This window comes from Thunnus maccoyii, chromosome 13 (assembly GCF_910596095.1).
Source record: "Thunnus maccoyii chromosome 13, fThuMac1.1, whole genome shotgun sequence".
Lineage (NCBI taxonomy): Eukaryota > Metazoa > Chordata > Actinopteri > Scombriformes > Scombridae > Thunnus > Thunnus maccoyii.
The window spans coordinates 16,639,267-16,663,364 of NC_056545.1; the positions used below are offsets into that span (position 1 = coordinate 16,639,267).

Consider the following 24,098-nt stretch of genomic DNA (forward strand, 5'->3'; position numbering starts at 1 on the left):
ACACTCAGGAAAGTCAGCCTGTCACAACAGCTGCTGGTGTTCTTCTACCGCTGCTCCACTGAAAGTGTTCTGACACATGGGATCCTGGTGTGGTATGGCAACAGCTCTGTGGCTGACAAGAAAGCTCTGCAGAGAGTCGTCAAAACAGCCCAGAAAATTACCAACACGTCTGCCTGCCCTGGAAGACATCTATACGTTCCGTTCCATTGCCTGCAGAAGGCATCTTGCATCTTAAAGGACTCATCTCACCCTGCCCATCACCTGTTTGACCTTCTGCCCAAAGCGTGCACCACAAGACTAATAAACAGTTTTGACCCCAAAGCCATCACCACACTGAATTCTGCACTGAAGCCCAGCCCCCATAGAAAACTCTTATACTGTACAATACTGTGCAATATTGTCACTTGATTCTGTGCAATACTTTTTATTTATATTTAAATATTATATTCACACTGTGTATTACTGATGTTATGATGCATATGTAGGCAAATGTGTACGAGTGTTCGGATTTGGATGCGTGCCTGTTAGTGCATGTGAGATGAACAGGTTTTTTATTCTTAATCTTGTATACTGAGCTTCGCTCAGGCAGTGCACCTGAATTTCATTGTATACACTAGTACAATATATACAATTAGTGAAAAATAATAAAAATAACTATGTTCAACGTATTGCTTTACTGCTGATCAAGGGACTGGTCATTGTAAAGGTGTAACAGGGATATTGGACAAATAGACTTTTCTCACAACTTCTTTATTTATGAAACATGTACTAGGTGTACAAACTGTTGGTATAATCAGAATTAACAGATTAACAGAAATATTGGACTAAAAGTATTGATTTAACACACACAAAAAACACATGTAATGTTGGAAACCAGGACCTGGTGAGAAGGGAGAGGAGCAACCTTTTCACAGTTGGATAAAACTGACATACGATATTTTAATGCAGCTCTCTCCTTACACTAGTGTCATAGTCCAGCTGATCAGGGACAGGTTTCTATACTTTTAACACCTTGTTCAGACTGAAAAAAGCTAATTATAGATGAAGTATGACTGGGGATGAATGGTATTTTAAGACCGTGTTCAGACACTGTATTTGGGGTCCCCAACGCAGAGGGCAACCTGAACCTTGTGTCAACATGATGCAACGTCATCCTTTAACACCTTCGCTGAACAACCAAAAATGTGCAAGCATCCTGATAAATTACTTTCTAATGTGAAAAAAGGAGAATTTTTATTCTTAACTTTGCAATTGCTGCTGCTGAGGATAAATTGTATGAGTTGTAAAATCCTTTCTCAGTATTATAAACTGCTGATCAGCGTTTTGGATATGAGTTTAACAATATATACATGAAATGCCCATGGGTAAATTAAATAAATCATTTTATTTATCAGTGTTTCCATGCAATTTATAAGGTAACTGAAATTATGCACTTCATGTCTGTACAGCATATCATTTCTCATATTTTGTACAGTATAGCAGTTTCTAATATATTTCTTCAGACAACCAAAACACTCTTGAGGGTGAAAGTTAGTCCCATAAAATTGTTAATTAGAAATGCAACCAATGCACCAGACTGTGTGTGTGTGTGTGTGTGTGAATACTGTGTTAACACTCATTGAATGATTATGAATAATTGGCCTAAGTAATCTTATTTTCCATCTCCAATTAGTCCATGCTGCTTTTCAAATGAAGTGTAATTGTTAATTCAAAGAAGTGAATTAGCCATCTGAATTTTGATCCATGAGGATTAATTGAGGGGTAAATTATAGGTTTGTCTGAGAGTTGTTCTTTCACTTGTGGATTAATGTGTGTGTGTGTGTCCTCGTTCTTTTAATTTTTTTGAAGATCAATTTGAATTTCATACCTTGAGAATGAGGATATTTTAGAAACTGAGGACATTTTGGTCAGTCCACAGTCCAATCAGGTGAGGAGGGTTAGACATGCAGTTGTGAAGATTACAAGTATAGTGTAGTACAAATTTGTGTGTGAATACGTTGTATTGAGAATGAAGGCACTGTATCATAAATTAATGAGGGAAATAACAGTTTTAAACATCTTTAATTCAATTCAATTTTATTTATATATCACCAAATCATAACAAAAGTTATCTCAGGGCACTTTTCATAGAGCAGGTCTAGACCGTACTCTTTAATTTAGAGAGACCCAACAATTCCCCCATGAGCAAGCACTTGGCGACAGCGGCAAGGAAAACCTCCCCTTTAACGGGAGGAAACCTCAAGCAGAACTGGGGTCTAGGTGGGCGGCCATCTGCCTTGACCAGTTGGGTTGTGAGAGAAAAAGGGAGGGAAGGGGAGAGGTGGAAGAGAGACTCAGAGAAGCATAAGAACAACAATAACAATAGCAATGATAATGATAGAGATATGACTAGTAATAATAATAGCAGTAATAGTAGCCTACTGAACACACTGTAGGCTACATTCGCACACAGTATCTCAACTCATCGCAGTTGTCTTTCATTCTCATTGCAAAGTATGGACATTAAATTTACAATGATATATTTATGAAAATCTTCCTAATAGCACCTTTAATGCAGAGAAATCGTGGGAATTGTTTTCCTGGCTGAACTTATTAGATCATGAAGACTGGGGGCCCTATCTTACGCCCTGCGCAAAGCAGCGCCAAGCGTGACGCAAGTGTCTGATATTTTAAGACCGTTGTCATTTTCCCGTCCAGTGCCCACGTTGTTAAAATAGCAAATGCACTTGTGCCCATCAGAGCGCCCATGGGCGTGTTGGTCTTAAAATGAGGTGTGGTCAGGCGCATTGTTGGCGCATTGCTATACTGACATAGCAGAGAGCGATTGCGCTATTGATGAACAAAAACCTGGTCTGAAGTCAATGGTGCAGTGTTTCACTGTTATTTTAAGGGGGCATTATCAAGACAGTAATATGCGGCTACATAGGCGGGTGCACAACGCGCGTGCACTCTACTTTTTACACACACACACGGATGTGCTCCAGTGCACAAACATGCAAAAGATGACAAATAAAAGGATTACAATGTAAAAGATCATTACTGTGTACATCAACATATTTTTAAAAATTACATGTTATAATGCTTAGTCATAATATTTATCAGAATTAGCTAATCGCAATAATGATGGATAAAATTGTCTAATCATTTGACTAAATCGTGGCAATAACCGTAGATATTTAAACAGACGGACAACAACGGATCAGACAGAGATTAACTTTCCTGCTACATTAATACATGATGACATGAGGAACACATGAGGAAATAAATGAGGTGAAAACAATGATTAAACTAAAGAAGGAAATAAATCTGGACAGCTTCTAGATCAGGGGTCACCAATGCAGTGCCCGCGGGCACAAGGTCGCCCGCAAGGACCACGAGGCATGTTCTAAAAATAGCCCTGGTCACAATGGAGCTCTGTCTAAAACATTTTTGTTGCTTTACTTTTTGAATCAGAATCGCTTAATGCAGATTTTAAAATGACGATATTTAATATCAAAATTTTAAAACAAAAATGTTTTATGTGTATAACGAACTCTGGCCTTTTCTGGAGTCAAAGGTCAATATTGCGCGCATGTCAATGGTCAACACATCTCTTTCCTGACACAGTGACGCGGTGCAGCGACGATGAGGAGTTACTTGTGCTTTAGCCCCAAAAAACATGGCAGAAAAGCGACAGAGGACATACTATTTTCACAGTGATTGGGAGGAAGAGTTCTTTTTTTACGTCAGTCAAAGAAAAATGTGTGTGTCTTATTTGCGGGACGACTATTGCAACAGCAAAGCGGCACAATGTGGAGAGACACTTCAGTACGTGTCGCGAAAGCTTCAATGCTAACTACCCACCCGGCAGCGCATTAAGGACACTGAAGCTTTGGACAAACAACAGTCTTTTTTCACGAGGCCGGTGAAAAAAATCACAAAAAGCAACCGAAGCTTCGTTTAGAGCTGCACATGTTTTGATAAAGAACAAGAAAGGAGGTTTTTAAAGAAGCTATGATGATTGTTGCTAACACAGTCTTCAAAGAGAGAAGCATGGTCCCGATGTCATCTCTGCCCTCTCCGATGTCCAACTTGGAGCAAGTACGATGGCTAGACGGGTGTCATTTATGTCCGAGAACTTAACAGAGCAACTGGACCGGGATCTCGCTACGTGCAGGTGGTTTAGCATCCAGTGTGACGAGTCGGTCGACAGCACCAGCACAGCTCAGCTGATGATATCTCTACAAAAGAAGACACTTCTGCCCCTGAAGACAACAACGAGGGGAATTGACATCTACAACGCGGTGAAAAGCTTCTTTTTGGAGAAAAAGGTACCATTAGAGAAGCTGGTGTCGGTGACAACAGACGAGGCCTCCGCCATGACGGGCCGGCATGCAGGCTTCATTGCGCAATGCAAAGGTTTGATTAATGATTTCCTTGGCTTAAAAATATTAGAAGTGATCATTTGCACTACAAATATAGCAGGTGTGACCCCTGACTTTCAAATGTTGGAGCAGATACACATAAATAAATGTTGCATGTTTAAACACATGTTTTTCTTATTGTTGTGTAAATCATTGTGAATAATTGTGGGGAATAATTACCATTGACATGTGAGCAGTCTCTTCACATAGTATTATTATTATTATTATTACTACTATTATTATTATTATTATTATTATTATTACTAAACAGTGACCCATGCAGTTTTGTTATTTAGAAAGTTTGTATCAAACAGGTCCTGTTAGCCCTTCACACTACTCATTGCCCATGAAGAAGCCCTCAGTCTCAAAAAGGTTGGCGACCCCTGTTCTAGATGCTGCCAGCAGCAGGATCAGCACCTTGGAGAGCTGATCAAGTCCTGATAACTGTGTTAATGACTCTTTACATGATTAAAATTAATGATTTAATTTCTGAACAATATTTAACAAATATTCTTTAACAGTTTTGAGAGTACAGTGATCAGGTTTCCATACTTTCAGCAATTAAAACCCCGCTGATTTGACCTGTTACTCCATGACTGGACAAAATGATTTTAAAGAACCCAAAGCTGTAATTAAAAAAATAAACCTTTTCAAAAACCAAACAAAGATAAATTTGCAACAAATTAATGAACAGGATCTTAAACTGGTGGTCTGTGGCTGACCACAGGGGGGTCCAGGAGCAGCCGAGGCTAGTGTGCTCGTTATGGATCGTGCACTTTCCCTTTGCGCACAAGCAGATCTGTTGCCTCTAGTGCTCCTTCTCACTACTTGGCAAATGCACCGTCATAATAGCAATATGCGAAGGTGCAAGCGCACCTGGCTCTTAAAGGGAATGGGAGATGACACTGTGATTGATTTATTGCATGTTACGCCGAAAACACACCCATGATTAATAAGGAGACTATGGACAACCCCTTTCGACCATTTTTCCGCCGTTAAAATAGCAACAGTGGATTTAGACACATCCTAAATGCAATTGCACCATGCGCTTCAGACCATGCGCTTTAGATCGTTAAAATAGGGCCCAAGAGATCAGAATTATTTCTGTTTTCAGCTCTCAGAAGTTCATAAATGTTGATCAGTGCAACAGAAAACCAAAAGCATTCCCCTTCCAGCTGTTCACAAATTCCTCATGAATAAACATCGGTTTACATGTTTGTTCTTTTTATCTTTAACCACAAGATTAGACACACCTTTGCGATGCATTGAGTGCAATGAACCAGTTTAGTCTCTGTGTGCACATTTATCCTTCCAAATGTAATCTATTGCAGATGGCGAGGGTTGATCCCTGGTAAAAGTTAATGTTGCTGTTTTCACTCACTATGGTAATTGTGAGCAGACAGACAGGGGTTTTTTTGTTGTGTCTCTGGTCTCTTTGGAGGCTTTAGAGCCATCTGAGTCCTCCACTGACACTGACCAGATGCAATGGGAGTTTCTAATATATGCGTTGTATGAACCCATCCAGTTTTCTGCCACCAAGAGGCTTCGCTACAGCTGTATAGCCACAAGGGCTCCACATATTTCAAACTGAATGTAATGAAATATGCGACATATTCTGAGGTATGGGTAAAAATGGGAATTTAGGTTTTGTCTTGCCAAAAGGCTGAAGTAAAGGGTAATGACTGTAAGTGAGTAGTTTTTTGTGCAGTGTTGCTTTTTGGGACGTTTTTAAAAATTATTATTTAGTTTTACTGTGATATACAGAACTTGAATTGAGCTTCAACTTGTCAACAGACATTTTAACCATGGTTTGTTTTTGAATTGAAATGGGATGATAAAGCACAGCTACAGTTGTTAAGTGTTTTATTATTGGTTTATTCAAAGTACTTTCTTCCTACTAACATGCACTAACACTAGTTTCTTTCTTTCTTTATTTCTCACATTGAATCTTTGTACATCATAAGCACTGCAGGATGGTGCTTTTCTGTATTTTAGGATGTTAGGATGTATGCCATGTGTGGACTATGTCTCGCTACTGATTGTTTCTCTTTCTTTCTCAGTGTGTACTTTTTAACTGTGTATGTTAAAGTTTGTGCACACACTGAAAACCAGTTTCCCTCTAGGATAATACAAAAGTTAATCATAGTACCTGATGTGCTTTCCTGAACGTCTGTCAGTCCCCCAATAAGCACTAAAACTTAATAAAACAGTTTTGTTAAATGATCGTTTGCATTTTCTACATCAATAAGCATCACAAAAGCAACTAGTCATTTTATGTGTGACGGCTGAGCCAAGTCATACGACCTCATCTGTGGTGTGGGCTGTTTTAGACTTTCAATTCAGACCATATTAAATGAATGGATGTACAAAGTAATACTTCAATTCCAAAGAGATGGAGCAAGCACCCCTGATCAAATACTTTTCTAAGGGCACTTCAGAGCCTCCTTGGCAAAAAAAAAGAGTCCCTATCGTCCATGAAATCACACATGAAAAGCACTGTTATCCTTTTGGAACAGATTTGCATTGAAATGCTATCATTTTGGCCGATTCTATCAGGCACATCACAAAATGATTACATCTGTCAGTGAAACACTTTATTACCCCCCCCCCCCCCCCCCCCCCCCCCCCCCCCACACACACACACACCAATATCACCACCACCACTCAAATTTGCATCTAATCTAAATGTAAACTAGATCTTTTGGGTGCATATATTGACAACTATTAGACTATGATTAAATTGAGAATGGCTATTCAGGCTCCTCAGAGGGTGACTCCTTGTGGTTTTGATGACTTGAAGTAATGGCCAAAATAAACTTATGGATCAATTATAACTTTGACTTTGTATCTTGTGCCATTATCATGCTGGAAAACAGATATCAACAGACAGCCATGAAATGTATTGAGCACATTCATGCTCCCTATGAGATTGAGTATTTTGCATTTAATAACTACATGAGTGTTCTTTTTGGACAAAATGTGACATTTTTGCTTTGCTGTTTTTGTTATTTTTAACTCAAGCAAAAAACAAACTCATAATACAAAAATGACTGTAATGATCACAGACGAGGGGATGGTGCAGGTGGTGTATTTTATGTATGTGTGTTGGTTGTTGTTTTCAGGGTAGTTACATGGTCAACACAAAGCACCCAATTCCTTGTATACATATTGATCTTCTTTGTGAATCAAATAATTTTTCTACCAACAACTTAACTGTTAAGTCAACGTTCATGAGTTACTAGGTTTAAAGCTGCAATTATCAATATTTTATGTTATTAAAAATGACTGTGTAAATGTGAAATGTGTCACTCATGACGAACTCACAGAGAATTATCACTCTGTTCACCTATGTTCTACAGAGCTTTATAGAGTCTTTCAGCTAATTGTTTTGGTTTTATGACGCACAACTTTAATGTTTTGTTTCACTCTCTCAGCTCTCATCAGTTTTGTTTCCAGAAAGTAGCTGGTGAACATAGTGGAGCATTTGGCAGCTTAATAGCCAGATATTTCTCTCAGGAGATGCTGGAGACCAAAACAGAGGAGAATGTATAATATGTACTCAAAGGACACTAAATATTCATTCATTCATTTATTTATACTGCAGAGAATCTTTGAGGGAGACCCTCATTTACAATGATTTCGAGTCAAATTACATAAATAAAGAAAAGGAAAAGAACAACAAGGAGATAAACCAACAGAGAAAAGGCAGTACCACAGTTAACTGAAAAGAAACCATTAAAATGTGCAGATAGATAAAGATAATTAAAATAAAATTCAGTTATGTAAAAAAATCATTTCAAATAGATTAAAATAATTTGAAATGCAAAATAAAATACATTTTTGTAAAACAATTGTTAATAGAGGTTGGGAGGTTTAAGACCAAGTTTCTAAAATGTCCAAAAGGTATGAATGTGATTTTGAGGAGGTGCTATAATTTGCTCCAGGAATCACTAAAGTGCACCAAAGTTAAAAGCAGCCTTTCCAAGTTCAGACCCGACTCGTGGAACATGAAGCAAGAGCCCATCTGAGCAACAAAGTAATTCTGAAAGGTAATATGGTAGTTTTCCAATAAGGGCTTTATAAATAAAAAGACATCAGTGAGTATCATGTCTCTCTTGGGGAGAGGACCACCCAACCACCAGTCACCAGTAATAAATCTCAAAGCAGAGTGACAGACTGAATCCTGAGTTTTAAGAGTGGAAGAGGATGCATGTCTATAAATCACATCACTGTAGTCCAAGACTGACATGAAAACTGCTTTAACAACTCTTTTTCTACAGAATGTGGGAAAGATTGTTTTATTTCTGTAGAAATAGCTGACCTTTTGCCTGAGTTGGTACACAAGATTATCTGTATGAAATTTGAAAGATTCCAAGATAATTATATTCTGTGACTCTCTCAATCATAAGTCCATTTGAAGTAGAAATATGAAGGTCATCATAGTCTATAGCTCTGGCTCTGGAAAATATTGGACTCACATTCATCAGGTGTCCAGAGACACAACTCCAAATTAATGATAATGTTGCTCTGTAACTGTTTGCTAACGAGTTCACCCTATCACCTTTATGTCAATGTTGTATTTAAAGCAAGCGGGTAGTTCCAGGTCTCAAAAATGAATTGACAAGTTGCTACCACGGCGACAATGTTGATTACATAACTTAACCATGACGTAACCCCAGATTCACAGAGTATAGGCGTAGCCATAGCCGTTGCTATTTCTGTGTGTTTTCAGTTCATGAAAGTTAATTGTAACATTTTGGTCGCCTAAAAAACTCTTGTTCAGCGTTTGGTTGTAATTAAAGACCCTCCAAGGAGTCGGATGTTCAGTTTCTCTGGTAAGTACATTTTGTTTTAACGGTTTTAAGCCTGTTTTTTGCTAGCAAAAATTAGCATTAGCATTATCACAGTTAACCATACACTGCAAATGAACCATGCTAACCAAACTAGCAGATAACGTTCCAAAATGGCTCCAAAAATCCAAGATGGCAGTCAAAATGCAAACCTTGAAGCTTCTAAACCCAAGTCCACAGACCAATGGGTGACATCACGGTGGCTACATCTATTATTTTTATACAGTCTACGGTTTACAGCTTGTTGCACTGCCCAAAGTGACCTAAAACAATCTCATCATGCAAAGCCATTATCTTTTGAATCTTGATCACACAGCCTGCATTCTTCTTCTAAGCTAGATGTAGCAAATTGTTCTTTCTGTGACATCAGTGGGAAAAAACAGATGTAATGGGGTACATTTCCATCTCTAGGCCAATAACAAGAACAACTGTTGCTCTAGAGTGTCATCTCCCAAGGAACATGCTGGGAAATGTTGCTCTATGCCAGCTCCTTTTTCTTAAATTGGGTAATTTTGCAACTCAGTCCTGCCTCCCAACATCATGCAGAGATCACAGAAGTCTGTTCCAAGGCTGGCTTATCCACAGAAGTGACACTGACAGCTAAATTACAAGATTCTTTTTTTCTGCCCTTTGTAGACATTTCCCTGCTAAAAAAAAAAAAGTTTTAAGTTTATATATTTAAAAGGGCAAGTCTCTCTTCATCGCGCTATTATCTGATCCCCTGGGTGACTCGATGACCAGTGAACCAGCCAAGTTTCTTTCATCTTCTTTTTCATGCACGCACACACAGAGAAAGAGAGAGTAAAAGTAACTTGAAGGCTTTTCTTTCAGCTACATTAAAATTTCTTCCTCTACATTCTGCATTTCTTGGGACTTGGTTTCGTTTTGTTTACTAACTGTAATTTAGATAACTTAAATGAGAATAACAATTAAATTCAATGTCGCCCTGTGAGTTAAGTGTAGAGTAATCTGCCATGTGATCTGATGAAACAACATAACGTATCCTAGAAAAAGCCTCATCAAAGGATGAAACAACCTTTGTGTTGCAGAAAGACCTTCAGAGTGTGTGTGACCTCAGTTTGTGTGAACCTTTGAAAAGAAATAATGCATTTCACAAAATCACTAATTCAATCCAGGCTTATAAAATTCACACACACAGCAACGTGCAGTAGAATTTTTAAATTATTTTTTCACAAACTGAACATGAAAACAAGAAGGGTAAATGGACAAGGCCAGAAAATTGAAAAAATGACTCACAGATTGAGTCTATTAATCTCTATTTCCATCATATCATGCTGGTGTAACGGGGGACTATATTAGCCTCACAGTTTATAACGCCCCCGTTAACTTTCCTTTATACCACTGATAATAGTGACAGCCTACAGTCTCTGCGTTGTGTTGTGATGATGATGGTGGACTAACGGCTGACAGTTAGTTACATCAGTTGACTCCAAGAAGACACCCAGACAGCTCAGATGTCGATTCAATGATGTCTGTTTATTGCTTACAAGTACTTTGGGATCTGGGGGATACAAGCCTTGTTCCCCCGGTGATGGGCTTTATAGCTGCATCGTTACCTTGGATGCTATGTAGCCAAGTATTAAATATTAAATATAAGATAACAGCATAAAATAATGAAAATAACACAAATATGTACACCTTACAACTATTAAATAAAGGTAAAATTACTGACAGAATTATATTCTATATTAAAAGACATAGTGACCATTTAAAGCACAACTAATGTATTTAATGTAACATGCAAGAGGCATATGTTACACTGGGAGGAATTTTTGGTTGAGGTCAAATATTTAGACTTTACAGTTATAACAAATAATAACTGGCAAGTATCACAGCACAGGTAGTTCCGGTAAAATGATTATTGTTTAGTCCAGGGAAATAAATTACCATCGAGTCCGAGGCAAAGCTACTACCAGGCCTCAATTGCCATCAAACAAGAAAAAGCGTGGGCCTCACCTGGACCATGATGAATTCAACTGCTTTGCTCTCTGCAAACACTTCACTCCCCCGCAGCATTGCTTACAGGTTATCATTTAATGTCCATCACGGATTGAACATAAACTTCCTCGCCATTACCCTCTCTCTTCTTCCTCTTCCTCCTCTTCTTGATATTTGACGACCAATCAAGAAAAATTACAAACTGTTGAGGACATTCATGAGAGGCCATTTTTATATGCAACTTGCTTTTAATATCAGTCACACTAAGTCAACAAGTAAAGGAAAAACATGGAAAAGTATCTGTGAAAAGATCTTGAGTTGAGTCAAGAGAAATATTGAGGTAATTAAGAAGACGGTATCTACTCAAGGAAATGATGCCAGCCGATGTCCTTAGAGTATGTACCTGCATGTATGTCTTTGATTGTGGCCTTGCTTTAATGGTGCCAGAGTGATTTATTTATTTTGAATGTCTTTTCATGTATTGTATATGTTTCATTTAGTGCTTGACATCAACAACATTAATATTCTCCATTTTATTGCTTTGCATGCTATCTATTGTGTTTCTGTGTTGTATGTTTTAATTAGTACCTGACAATGTAGCATTAATATACATCACATTAATTTTATTTTTTCATCATTGCTTTGCATGTTTTTGATCTATTTCAATAACTGTTTGAGTTTTTTTTTAGAGTGACCATGTAGCATCAGTCCAGGGACCACAGATGAAAGAAAACCTTTTGGGTAATTGTGGCACCTTTAATATGTTTGTTCACATGCACTGTCCTAAAATAAACCAATAATAAAAGCTGGTGATCCATCCCAAACTGAGACAACCTAACCAGAGGTAGAGGGGGTTTAAAGGGACAGTCTGTCCAAACAAAACAAAGTTGCTCATATACAATATGTACAGTAGTATACAAAAGAAAGATATTATAGTCTTACATATATGTTTTGTGTTAAAATAAAACATTTTAAAAGCTTTTGCTTACTTGCCAAGTAAGCAAAAGAGTCACTCCCTTTTGGTTCAAATCTGCCACAGGAAGCTTGCAATTCACTAAGTATATCAAAGGGGCATGTTGCCTAAAGGCCATGGCTCAGAGTCTGATTTTGTTAACATTCCCATAAGCCCAACGGCAGCTCTGGATCCTCCGAGCAAAACAATTCGCAGCACTGAAACACGTTTGCAGTGAGCACAGTTAAAACCCTGCTGCTGCTGCTGATGCTGCTGCCAGCCTGTAAGACTAACTTCTTTGTGTCATATTTTGTGAGAGTATTCATAAAAACTTTTGGTGAGTACACTTTGTACAAAAACTCTCTTCCTGCTCCTTTGGATGACCCCATGCTCACATTAATGATCTCTCTCTTATAAGCTTTGAAAGCTATGAAACTCAATCGAATCTGCATATAATACCACCCAAAACAAACATGGCAACACAATACGGTGATAAAACTTTGATTAACATTAATACTAAAATCTACAATTGAAAAACAAAATGTATTAAACCTATCTCAGCCAAAAAGTTGCTAGTTTTAATTTAAAGTGGCGATGACATTTCATACGTACTGGTTATGATATTAACATTTATAAGCATTTGAAAGGAAAATGTCTCCAATTAAATATAATAAAGCTCAATTTTGGTAGGTTTTCCAAAGCGACTGAATTTCACTTTGGAAAGTTGTGCTCATGTGGCCCAACTTTATCTCCAAACTGAACTGTGCTAATGGCACAGTTGTGTTTGTGGTAAATTGTAAAATATCTGGGCAGCTTCCCCATTTTCTTTTTGGCTTACAGTACATTTTTCCCCCTAAAGAATTGTTATTTCCTGTTCTGTAATTAATCAAGATATTTTATGCTCTGTGGGTGTAATTTGGCAGTTGTTTACTAGCTAAATTGCTTAATGAATAATCCCTCTGACAGGAATTGCACCTCATTGGACATTAAATGGACTAGTTCAACTTTTTGGGGAATGCACTTTTTTGTCAAGAGTCAGAAGAGGAAATCAATACCACTCTCACATCTGTCCATAAATATGAAGCCACAGACAGGGGGTGGTCAGCTTTGCTCAACATGAAGACTGGAAGTAGAGGAAACAGCTAAACTGGCTCTCACTTAAGGCAAAAGAGTACCTCTAAAGCTCACCAATTAACACGTTATATTGCAGGGTTTTTAAAAAAAAAAAAATCCATATAAAGACCAAAGTCTAAAATTGAAATCTCGGGATTTTATGGATGTTATGTTTGACTCCCCCCCCCCATAAACCACAGTGTTCAATAACTAAATAAATAAAACCATTACTTTTGACACTTTGGTTTAGAGGAGCTGGTTTGTTTTTTGCCTTTGGACAGAGTGAGGCTAGCTGTTGCCAATGTTTCCAGTCTTCATGTTAAGCCAAGCTAGCAAACTACTAAACTATCTGTCTCCCGCTGCTTCCTGACCTTATACTAAGCTAACTGCCTCATATTTTCATATTTAACAGATATAGTCAATTTTATTTGTATAACCCAATATCACAAATCATAAATTTGCCTCAGGGGGCTTTACAATCTGCACAGCAATAGCCTACAACATCCTCTGTCCTTAGACTCTTGATTCAAATAAGGAAAAACTCCCTAAAAAAACCCTTTAAAGTGATTTTAATGTTCTCACCTCTCTAATAAGCACATTTCCAAAAATGTCAATCTGTTTCTTTAAAAATGAAAAATATAATAGGCTACCTTTTTTAAGATCACAATAAACATTGTTGAATACAGAAATATCGTCTGCTTGTGGTCCTAATTTGCAAAACAAAAACCTGCTCGTGCAGTGAAAAAAAAAAGAAGATGTTAGATTGGAAAATGCAACATCAGAATCAAAGGAGTGTCTTCCTCCGTGCTGCTGTCATCTCCTCTGACCACACAGCAGTCTCCCCTCAGGCTGGAGGAGCCAGCAGGGCTGCAGTCCAGCAGGTAGCCTACTACTATAAATCCACTTCTTCACTGATTTCACACTTTGAGCTGCTTGGGGCAAGTGACTGAGCCTCTGTTAGTGTTTAATAATGTACAAAAACTAAAAGAAGAAGCTTTATAATAGATAATAGATATTTATAATAGAGAGGAAGACAAGAGGCGGTGGACGCGTTTATCTTGTGTGCGTGCATGCGCGCGCGTGTGTGTGTGTGAGAGAGAGAGAGAGAGAGAGAGAGAGAGAGCGGAAAAGTAGGTGGCTTCACCTGGGTCTTGACAGTGTGGAGAGGATGTGGCTGTTTTTGCGCACCAACTCCGTTTTACTTTCTGCGCTGCTGCTTCAGCTGATTCACCCGTTTCCGTAGTTTGGGCTCATTTTTGTGTGGTATACTCTAACATATCGGACCGACTGGGACTTATCCTGACTTATCTGTGGTGTGGCTCGGGGTTTTCATTGGGGGGAACCTGTACCTGGATTGATCCGAAGCGTGAACAGCCGGAGCGACATGAGCGCAGGAAAACTTCTGAGCCTCAGGATGGACGTGCCTGTCATCATTTTGCTCATCCAGTTGACCCATACTGAGATTATAGGTAAGAAAATTGAGTGGGATACGGGTGATTAAGATCCACAAGAAATTCTTTTTTAGAGTAAGCTTCCTTCATGATATGTTTAGTGCTCATGCATCACTGGAGTCATTCTGTTATATTGTCCATTTCGTTATTTTGGATTGGATTATTATTTATCTTCTCATAGGTCATTTCCCATATTTTTATCACAAGATTTTTATCACAAGGTGTTTGCCAGTCGTCTTACTGCACAGTATTTGCTGTGCCAAAGCAAAAACGATTAAAGTATTTCATTTTAACTCATGTTACACGTTCAGAGAGCTTTTGTGAGTCAACATTGACATCCACAGAGAAAGAGTCAGAAGTGATAATGAATCACACAGTGAGCCAAGGGCTCTCCGGGATCCCAAGTAGCCCTGTTGAAAAGAAAACTATTGTGGAAACACTAAAATACAGGTACTGATATGAGATGGACAGCAATTTTATTTATTTGGAGAATTGTGCAGCAAAAGGTGAAAAGGCATGATTTTTTTTGTTTTTGCAATTCTGGATAACCACTGTCCTCTCAAGGATAGAGAGGAAAAACCCTGAAGTTGAGGATAAATCCTGACTTCCCTTTGAGGTGCTTATTAAGGTCTGGATTAGGTTTAATACGTCAATAGTAAATATCCAATAAATATGAAAATATAATAAATGTCATATACTGATATTTGCTTTGTTCTCTGGTCTCATCTTAATCGGTAAATTGTTGTTCATTGTTGGGGGGGGGTTGACTGTCATTGGGGCAGTTGAGCTGGTAAATATCACAAATATCCAATTCACGCCTTGTTCTTTAACATCAAAAATTCCCACTCAGACGTCCTCCACCTCCCTGTCTGTGACTCATCTCCAGGTCTGCTATTGTGTTTTGGATAAGATCTTTTGTGCACATATTTCTTTGGCGCTCACAGAGGGATAATGAGACCGAGAGGACGGATACGTCAGTGTTGTTCTGTTCCAAACTGTGTTTCAGTTTCTGCTTTTGTACAATTTACAGCTTCACACAGCTACTCAATCATGAGTGGAGGACTCTCTCAGGAATTTCTAAGGAATTAGTTGTGATTGGTAGTACGTTAGGATGCCAGAAAAAAGGAACAATCCTCCTGTTGATGTTACAAATAGCTCAAAACACCAGTCTTTGATTTTGTTCAGTTTGGTAATTATCTGACTGATCTGATTTAAGCGCTTCTTCACATCCTCTCATTCAAAATGTTGTTTTTTGTTTTTTGTATCACCACAAGATCAAAGATGATAATTAAAAAAGTAAAAAAGGTAAAAATGGATAAGCAGCAGAGCAAAAATCAACTATGTATCGATAAATAGTGAAAAATGTCGACAATAGGGATGACACAATGTCATAAAACGGTAAATACATACAAATGGAAATCAAAAACTAAGTCACAAATGTTTTAATATATTTTAAGAACAGACTCCATATTTTTCTGAGTGAGTTTGAGGAGCTATGTACAATAAACGGGTGACAGAGGAAATCTTTGACTGAGTGTCAGGGATGTTGTGGAGTTTATCTCATTAATCAGGATGCTTTGACGTTCTCTGGGACTATACTGTAGGGGAGGAATGGCAGTGAAGAAGGGGACCTCCAGTCATTCAATTCAGTCTTTCCAGAAAAGTTTCAGATCACTTGTTCAGATAAGATAAGATGTAATCCCTGTGAGATAACAAGCATGAGAAAAGCAAAAAAACATTTGATGTTAGATGCGGAGAGATCTGCAGATGAAGTCTTTTCTGTCTTTAAGGATACAGATGAGAGGTTGACTTGCAGTTCATATGGCAGATCATTAAAACCAACTTATTTCCAAATATTTCTAATTTTTATCTTTACAGAGTAACCTTGCAAAGGAAATAGTTAATTGACATAACATTTGACTTGCAGTTTAATTTATGATTTTAGAGATAATTATATAAAATCTTTATCAGTATGCTGCATTTTTAGGAAAAAGGGGAAATGTATTTTTAAAAAGCAGTTTTAAAGATTGTGATAATGGAAAATAATTATCCACATACGGTGGAAGCATCCTCCGGATTGGATGGCTATCGAGGATGTCAGTCTGCGTCATTTCTTGCCTCAGGTGTGAGAAGGGAGGTGTTGTGTCGAAGTGAATCTGCTCCTCAAGGATGGGAAGACTCCTGAGAGGCTGGTAGTCTGACTGAAACAGTCTTTTCTATTTTGGTGTCGGTGTAGGCGGAAGCTTTCTCGGATGGCCTTAATAATTGTTATATATATTTCCTTTGCTCAGTTGAGAGATGGGGGTATAACTATAAATGAATTTGCATCTGTTTAGAATCATTCTCAGAAAGGAAACAGAATATAAAACACCTGATGGAAGTGAAACTCTCTCACAAAGCCACGTATTTACTTTTAGTGGGCTGCTTTCTATATGAGGGGGTATTATTCTAACATTGTCAGACCAGTTCTACGCATCCCAACCTGCAACATCTACTATAGCAAAGTTACAGCAGCAGATAAGTTAGATCTGCAGATGTAGACGTGGCAATGTTGCCGCGAAAAAGCAACAAGGAAATTAGCAGCTGCAATTTGAACACTTTCATCACTTGCAGGTAATGAGTACAGCAGCAACTGATATTAAACTGCATTTTTTTTCACACCAGCATATTTATCTGTTCTATAAATCACTTGTGTTCTCCTTTGAGGTAAAAAAAAAAAAAGGAGACATTTATATATTATATTTTTTTGTTTCATGATGGTGCTCCGTATACTTTAATTTGTCAGAATACCATTTGCTCTCCGTCTACATAAATGAAGAACTTGTTTCCATACACCCAAACACGTCACTGCTACACAACACAAGAGCCACAGATTCTGAACAAGAACCCACATCAGCTTTCTTGCTAAAGTCTCCTTATAAAACCTACAAACATGAGCACACAACTTGACCTGCACCTTAGCTTGTTGAACTTAGCTTGTTCACAGAGTGCAGGCTAGATAGTTATTAGCTGCTAATTTAGATGCTGGTGTTGTCCTTATTCTTCAACACCACTGCTGACAAACTGCTGTCTGCTCTTGACTTGTAAGCTACAGCTACAAAGTTTATTTACTTTTTCTCTCGTTCCCCTACTAGAGCTCATCCCTGCCAGCTGCTGTCATTCATGAACATTTCTGATCTTGCCGCCAAAGACATTTTTTTTTTCTTTTCCTTTTAACAATTTAAAAAAAAAACAGTTAAAAACATACTGACGTTATTTTTGACTGCAGAAATGTAATTTCAGTTGGGCTTAAAGATCAGGATCTTTGACTTTTAACATGTACAAGCTGTTAACTGTTAAACAATTAAACTGTTAAAATAAGATAATTAGTAAAAACAACCATGACATCCCTGCCAGGGACCATTGTTGCATGTCAAACCCATCTCTCTCTCCCCTTGTCCCCTTCTGCCTCCTCACTAGCCCCTGTCCAGTACAGGCAAAACTGCCAAAAAACCAAAATAAAAACCCAAATACTTAAATTAGAATATAATTCAGCTTCTGGTTGTAACACATCAAATGCTAATATTTGAAGATTTTGTAAATGGATTATTTCTTTTGGGTTGTGTAGTATTAACTGGACTAACAGGTAGTTTTTTCCATTAGACTGAGCTTAAGGATGAGTATTCAGACTGGCATTAACACTGCATTTTTGTTGCTCAGTTCTCCAGCACACTGGATTTTGAAATAAATAGTGACAGTGAGGGTAAAGTGCTGTTTTTCTGTTCTGAGCATGTTTATAGTCATATTGGATGAGTAGTGAATTTCAGCCCTATCACTCAAACTGAAAGGCAGCACTTAAACCTTATAGTGGGTGTTTTATTTCAAATCCGATGTGCAAAAGCAAAAACAAAAATGATCACTGTCCATGCACTTATATTGCTTTCAATCCCAACTTAAGTATATGTTGAGAGAGAGAGAAGCAAATGCACTCTGAAAATTAAGTTGCAGAATAGTCGTGAACTGCTTTGATGTAATATTTTCCGTTACAGCATTTCAGTGTCCAATTTTCTCCTAAAAGATCAAATGGGATTCAACCTGGACTGATCCTTCTCTTAACTTTGAAGCTATTTCTGTTTAGAAATTTGGAGTCACTCACTGTAAAAAAAAAAAAAAAAAAGCAACATTACAGTGATTATGAAGCTTTACATGTTAGTGCCTGGATATGTACTGTACATTTCAACAAAAAGATTAAACTTTTAAAAAGTATGCAGGCATACAGCTGAATAATATGTTAATTTAATCCTGAAAGTAAAAAAAACTATGTAGCATGTGCTTGTATGTCTATAGTTATTTTAAATGGTGAGACCACCCTGAACAGGATGAATGAGTTTAAATATGGATTGATGCAGATTGTTTTGAACAGCTGCTCCACAGCTGTAAGACTCTATGAATAGCAGATCAGCTTTATGAATAGATTAACAATCATTACTACAAAACAACACATCAACACCTGTTAATGGTAGCTGAAAAAGTGACACTAGTAAACTGGTGTGTTTAAAATCTTTTGTTGGATCACATTTCGTATAAGGGAAAGGTTTCAAACTGCACAAACCAGTGTTTCTTTGTTGTAGACTGCCTCAGTGCTCAGTGTACTTTTCCTGTCTGTTTTGATACATGGCATCGTTGTAACTCGTTTTACAGCTGAGGTCCTTGTAAGGGATTTATTGTGTCAAAGTATGTGCCTTAACTTCTGTAGACTGCAAAAGGACATCTGCTTGTTGAAGCTTGTTGATACCTGGTAGGAGAATTCACTGTGTCCAATTTGGTAGGAGGTCATCAACGAGTTTAGCAGTGTAAGGCTATGTGCTTTATTATTTTACAACGTTTTACTTTCTCACTTTATTACTTTATTACCCTCTCTCTGTCAAATTCCTATTAGGACATACTGTATTTAAGCTGAGACTGTTTGGTTGTCCGGCAGAACGGCTGTGTGCCCTTCTCCATGCTGGCATGTTCGAGTAAAGAGAGAAAGATTCATTACTCTGTGTTTTTAATTCTTCAAAGAACTTCAATTTTTAAGAAATTCTCCTACATCCTGCAGCCACATCTGTGCGCTGGCCCGTGCATGGAATAAACGGTTACATTGCGGATGCCATACGACTGTGGTCACTGCGCTGTGAAAATCTAGATAGTGATTCATTTCTGCTGCTGTCTTCCCATATTAGAGAATGTGTAGAGAATAAAACAAAACTGTTTTATTTTAAGTCCGATAGAGAGTTACTGAGAAAAGTGATTAAAAAAAGACACGAGCCACAGATAAAAGCAGAACAAGGAGTTTCTGGTGTTTGTTTGTTTCTGATGTTGCAACTTACCACAGGCCTACTTTGACTAATCAAGAGTAGCTGTTTGGAAAATCATGAGGACTTTGTGTTCAAGGGAACATTGGCTGCGTACTATGGTCAACACATTACAGTAGGTACTGTAATAACCACTGAGGTCACATTAATCACAGACAAAAGCATTTGTTACACATGAAAGAGGAACATTGCAGACTTTAAATATCTTTGTAAGGTAGTTGTTTCTGACATTCACTCATTAGTCTGCCAACCATTCAGTTGTGTGTTGATTCGTCACAAATGATATGCATTTGGGCAGTCACCTTTCTCTGTGAAAGCCACAACTCAGTGAAATGTCCTACCTGATGATATGAAGATGAGCTGCACTTCCATCAGTATGTTCAAAATCAAATTAAAAAATCAGCTAAAAACTACTTAGCTCTGTAACCACTGACTCTAAATTTCATCTCATGGTCTTCTCATGAACGCAAATAATCTTGCTTTTAATTTGACAAGCTTACATTATTAATTTCTAGTTGACATTGTGAGTGTTTGTGATGTGCTATCGTGTGTAACTTTGTATTTTGTATCATGTGTCCTGTGTGCTTTTTGCTTTGTACTGTTTGTTATTGTGCTGTTATATGTTTTAATTGTAAGGGACTGCAGATGGAAATTAGTTTAAGCTAACTCTGGTGCAGTATATCAAATGTTAACATTTATGTTTAAAACTGTACATTGTCCCAATAAATACAATACACATACATTTTGACTTGTGAAAGCAGAGTGAGCACAGCTGTAAATAATAACATTACATGCCATTGAGTGAGTATCCACGAAACCAGAGCCCTGGAACTGGCTCGACTAAACATAGTGTAGCTGTCACTGATGTTATTAATTCTACGTGTGCTTTTCCTGCTCTGACAAGTCAAAATTTCTGCTGTGAAAAGGGTCTATTACAGCACTGCTGGAGAATGATGATGAGATTGAAAATAACATTAAGAAACAAGAGCGTCCCAGTTCTCTTTTAAACCTTCTCCACAGCTCAATTCTGGACCATCAGAAGCAGCTGGGCTTTGCTTTATTAAACCAACAGCCCTCCAGTAAATTTCATCATCAGTTAGATGAGACTATAAATTTTGATGCCTACTTTACACTCTGACATGCTGTTACAGTTTAAAAATTAACAATAAAGTTGTTTAATTCCTGTTTTGCTGTTATTTTGTTGGTGGGAAGGATTTTGATCTTGTAAGTTATTGAAATCAATGGTAGATGACAAAATTAAGAGCTACTTTTAGGGACTAATGATTTAACTAATTAGATTTTCTGTATGCTCACCTGACGAGAAAAACATTAACCATACATACCTGTACAGTACGTAATCAACACAAGCAATGAAAATCTTTGAGTGAAAGTTAGAATTTAAGTACGCACTTGTCCACACAATCCTTCGCTTTTATGACTAAAACACTTTTTTCCTAAGGATGAAACAGACAAGTCATTGAGGAGATAATGTTATTTGCTGGTTAAAGAACGCCAGCAGTTCAAGAAAAAGTTTTAAAGATTGTTTTTATTATATGTCAACTGAAAGAAGGCAACAAGAAGGGAGTAGTGCTGCATGTTCCTCTCGCAGATGTGAGAAGGCCCTTTGTGTTAGTTGGTGAGCAATAATGAGGGATTTTATGTTTGGCTTGTTTTACAGACCAGAGAAACAACAGACTGCAGTAAACACACAGCCAAAATAACTGTCATGCCAGCTAAAGAGTCTTGTGAAAGACTCATGTTTTGAACACGAGTTGTGAAGCGGTTCTTCTGTCACACCAACCACCTGGATGTCCTGCCTCACCAAATCCATAAACCTCCTCTTTGGCCTTCCTCTTTTCCTCTTGCCCGGCAGCTCCATCTTAAAGGTTTATGTGAAGCCTCATTAAAACCAGATGAGTATAGTTATGACAGATAAATGAATTCTCTGCCCAGTCACACTAGTTTACAAGCTTTGCATGCATTAAAACATGGGATGCAGATTACTGGTGGCACAGAGGTAAAAGTAAAGATGGTGAACTATCAGATAAATCCAGATCCTGTTTTGATCATTTTAGGAAGGAACAAATCACTTTGGTCGAACTTTAGGTGACAGCTTTGATGGACTCTCTTCATTGAAGAGGACTAGGTACATTTCAAAGTCAAGCTTAATGGATTTCAGAAAAAAAAACCTAATTTTTCTCATCAGGTCGTGTGCGACGTGCTTTGTAGGCTGTGTGACTCAAACAGCTCTCCCAGGGAGGGACGGGAGGAAACTTGGGTTCTGTTTTTGACAGAAACACAGATGTTGTCTGTGATTGTTTTTGTTTTTGTTTATATATTCATTTATGGAGCATAGCACTAGTTCAGACAGAGCACTGAAGTTACGCTTGTTTCAGCTGATTGACCTCAGCTGATTTCATTATGCTGTGAATGCGTAGATTCTGTTGACACTATCAGACATTCAAACTGGAATGTGCTGACAGTGACCTGAACTGACACGAGTTCCTTGTTAAGAAACTAGTGAACCAATTAGACAATTTTTTCACATTGTAGGCTGTTAATTCTCATGAAATAAACACTAGCTAACCAAATTTCTGGCACAAGTTGTTGTTTGTTGCTATCATAATGATTTAGCTGCTGAAATGTTGTCGTAAACGTAGACGTAATTAAGCTAAGTGAATGCTTGCAGTTAAAACAAGAATAACTGCAATTTTATTGTTGTATTTTTTGTACTGTGTTGTGTTGTAGCTAACTCTAAAGAGTAAACTGATGACAGACACATTGTAGTGCAGCAGTACTGAAATAAGGAGCTAGATAGAAATGTGTTAACAACATAGCTATGTCATGTTATGTTGCAATATTTTTGCAGAACAAAAAAAAAATTATAGTTAATTAATACGGTTTGATTACGAACAAATACCGCATCCCTGTGTTTTTCAAACTCAGAAAAACACTAAGACAGACACTGGTCCACCCAAAAGACAAGAAAAACAATCTAGTGTATGCAGTCCAGTGCATTGAAGAATGCACAGATTTGTATATCGGGGAAACTAAACAACCATTAAACAAACACATGGTTCAATACAGAAGGGCCATCTCCTCAGTGTTAAGGGAGTAAGAGGAGATGGACCCAAATGCAGGAAGCAGGCAGTACGAACTGAAGAATAATTACTTTATTTTAGCTCAAGCCAAACTGTGTGCTGTAACCGGCCTGAAATAGACAATGCTGATCTAGACCTAATGTCAATGAGGTCCACACCCTTCAGGAATAGGTAGACCAATGACAATACCAAGTAATTCAATACTAGGAACTTGTGCTGTCTTTGGAACTGAATGCTGTACATTACACCTGATGACAATGCTACCATACAAAAAATGACTAACCATTTGAATAATATTGCTAAGACATTACAAAACCCTGTCACCACTGGTTTATTTGACTGGCTTAGGAAAAGTTAAAGGCATTGTCTGATCACTGCCTTCCCCTTTGATTACTACCTTATTTACACACTCTCTCGGTCAGCTCATCGGCTCAGATCCTCTCTGTTTCGGTCAGTTCACCAGTGTGCCAGCATGCTTCAATAAACTCACAACACTACAGCAAACCTCTGAACTGGAATTAAATTATTTCTTCAACAATTTGGTGCCATAACACAGATGGCAACATGCTTCGACAGAGACTCCTTTTTCCAGACCAAGGACACACCAGTGACCTGAGAATCCAAATCACACTAAAAGGGGTCCTTTTGAAAATCCAACTATTGTTGCTGTGTGTTGTTGGAGGTCTGTGAAGCTGCAGTCCCAAAGAAGTAGACGCCATCCCGCATGTTTAAGTAAGTTTGCTGTGAGGTTGTGAAAGGGGGTTGATGAAGAGGTTAAGAGGTTTACTCTATAGAGATGTTTAGGAATGCTTGCATTTTTTTTATAACCTTGGAATTACTTGGTTATAAGCTTTGCTTGTCTCTTCTTAGATATGAATCTCTCTTCTCAAGGTTTTAACATTTCGGGTAACAGAGATAGAAAATAGAAAATGG

General features: G+C 37.9%; 1 protein-coding gene across 1 annotated transcript in view; it reads left to right on the plus strand.

The window, feature by feature from the left end:
• The first annotated feature begins 3,169 nt into the window (after positions 1–3,169).
• The window catches only part of rxfp2a (relaxin family peptide receptor 2a), a 62,114-nt gene continuing 41,185 nt past the window's right edge, over positions 3,170–24,098 (plus strand). Inside the window, exon 1 of the mRNA XM_042430181.1 lies at positions 3,170–4,398. Coding sequence (XP_042286115.1) covers positions 4,086–4,398 — 313 coding nt within the window. The 5' untranslated portion in view covers positions 3,170–4,085. The remainder of the gene's footprint in view (positions 4,399–24,098) is intronic.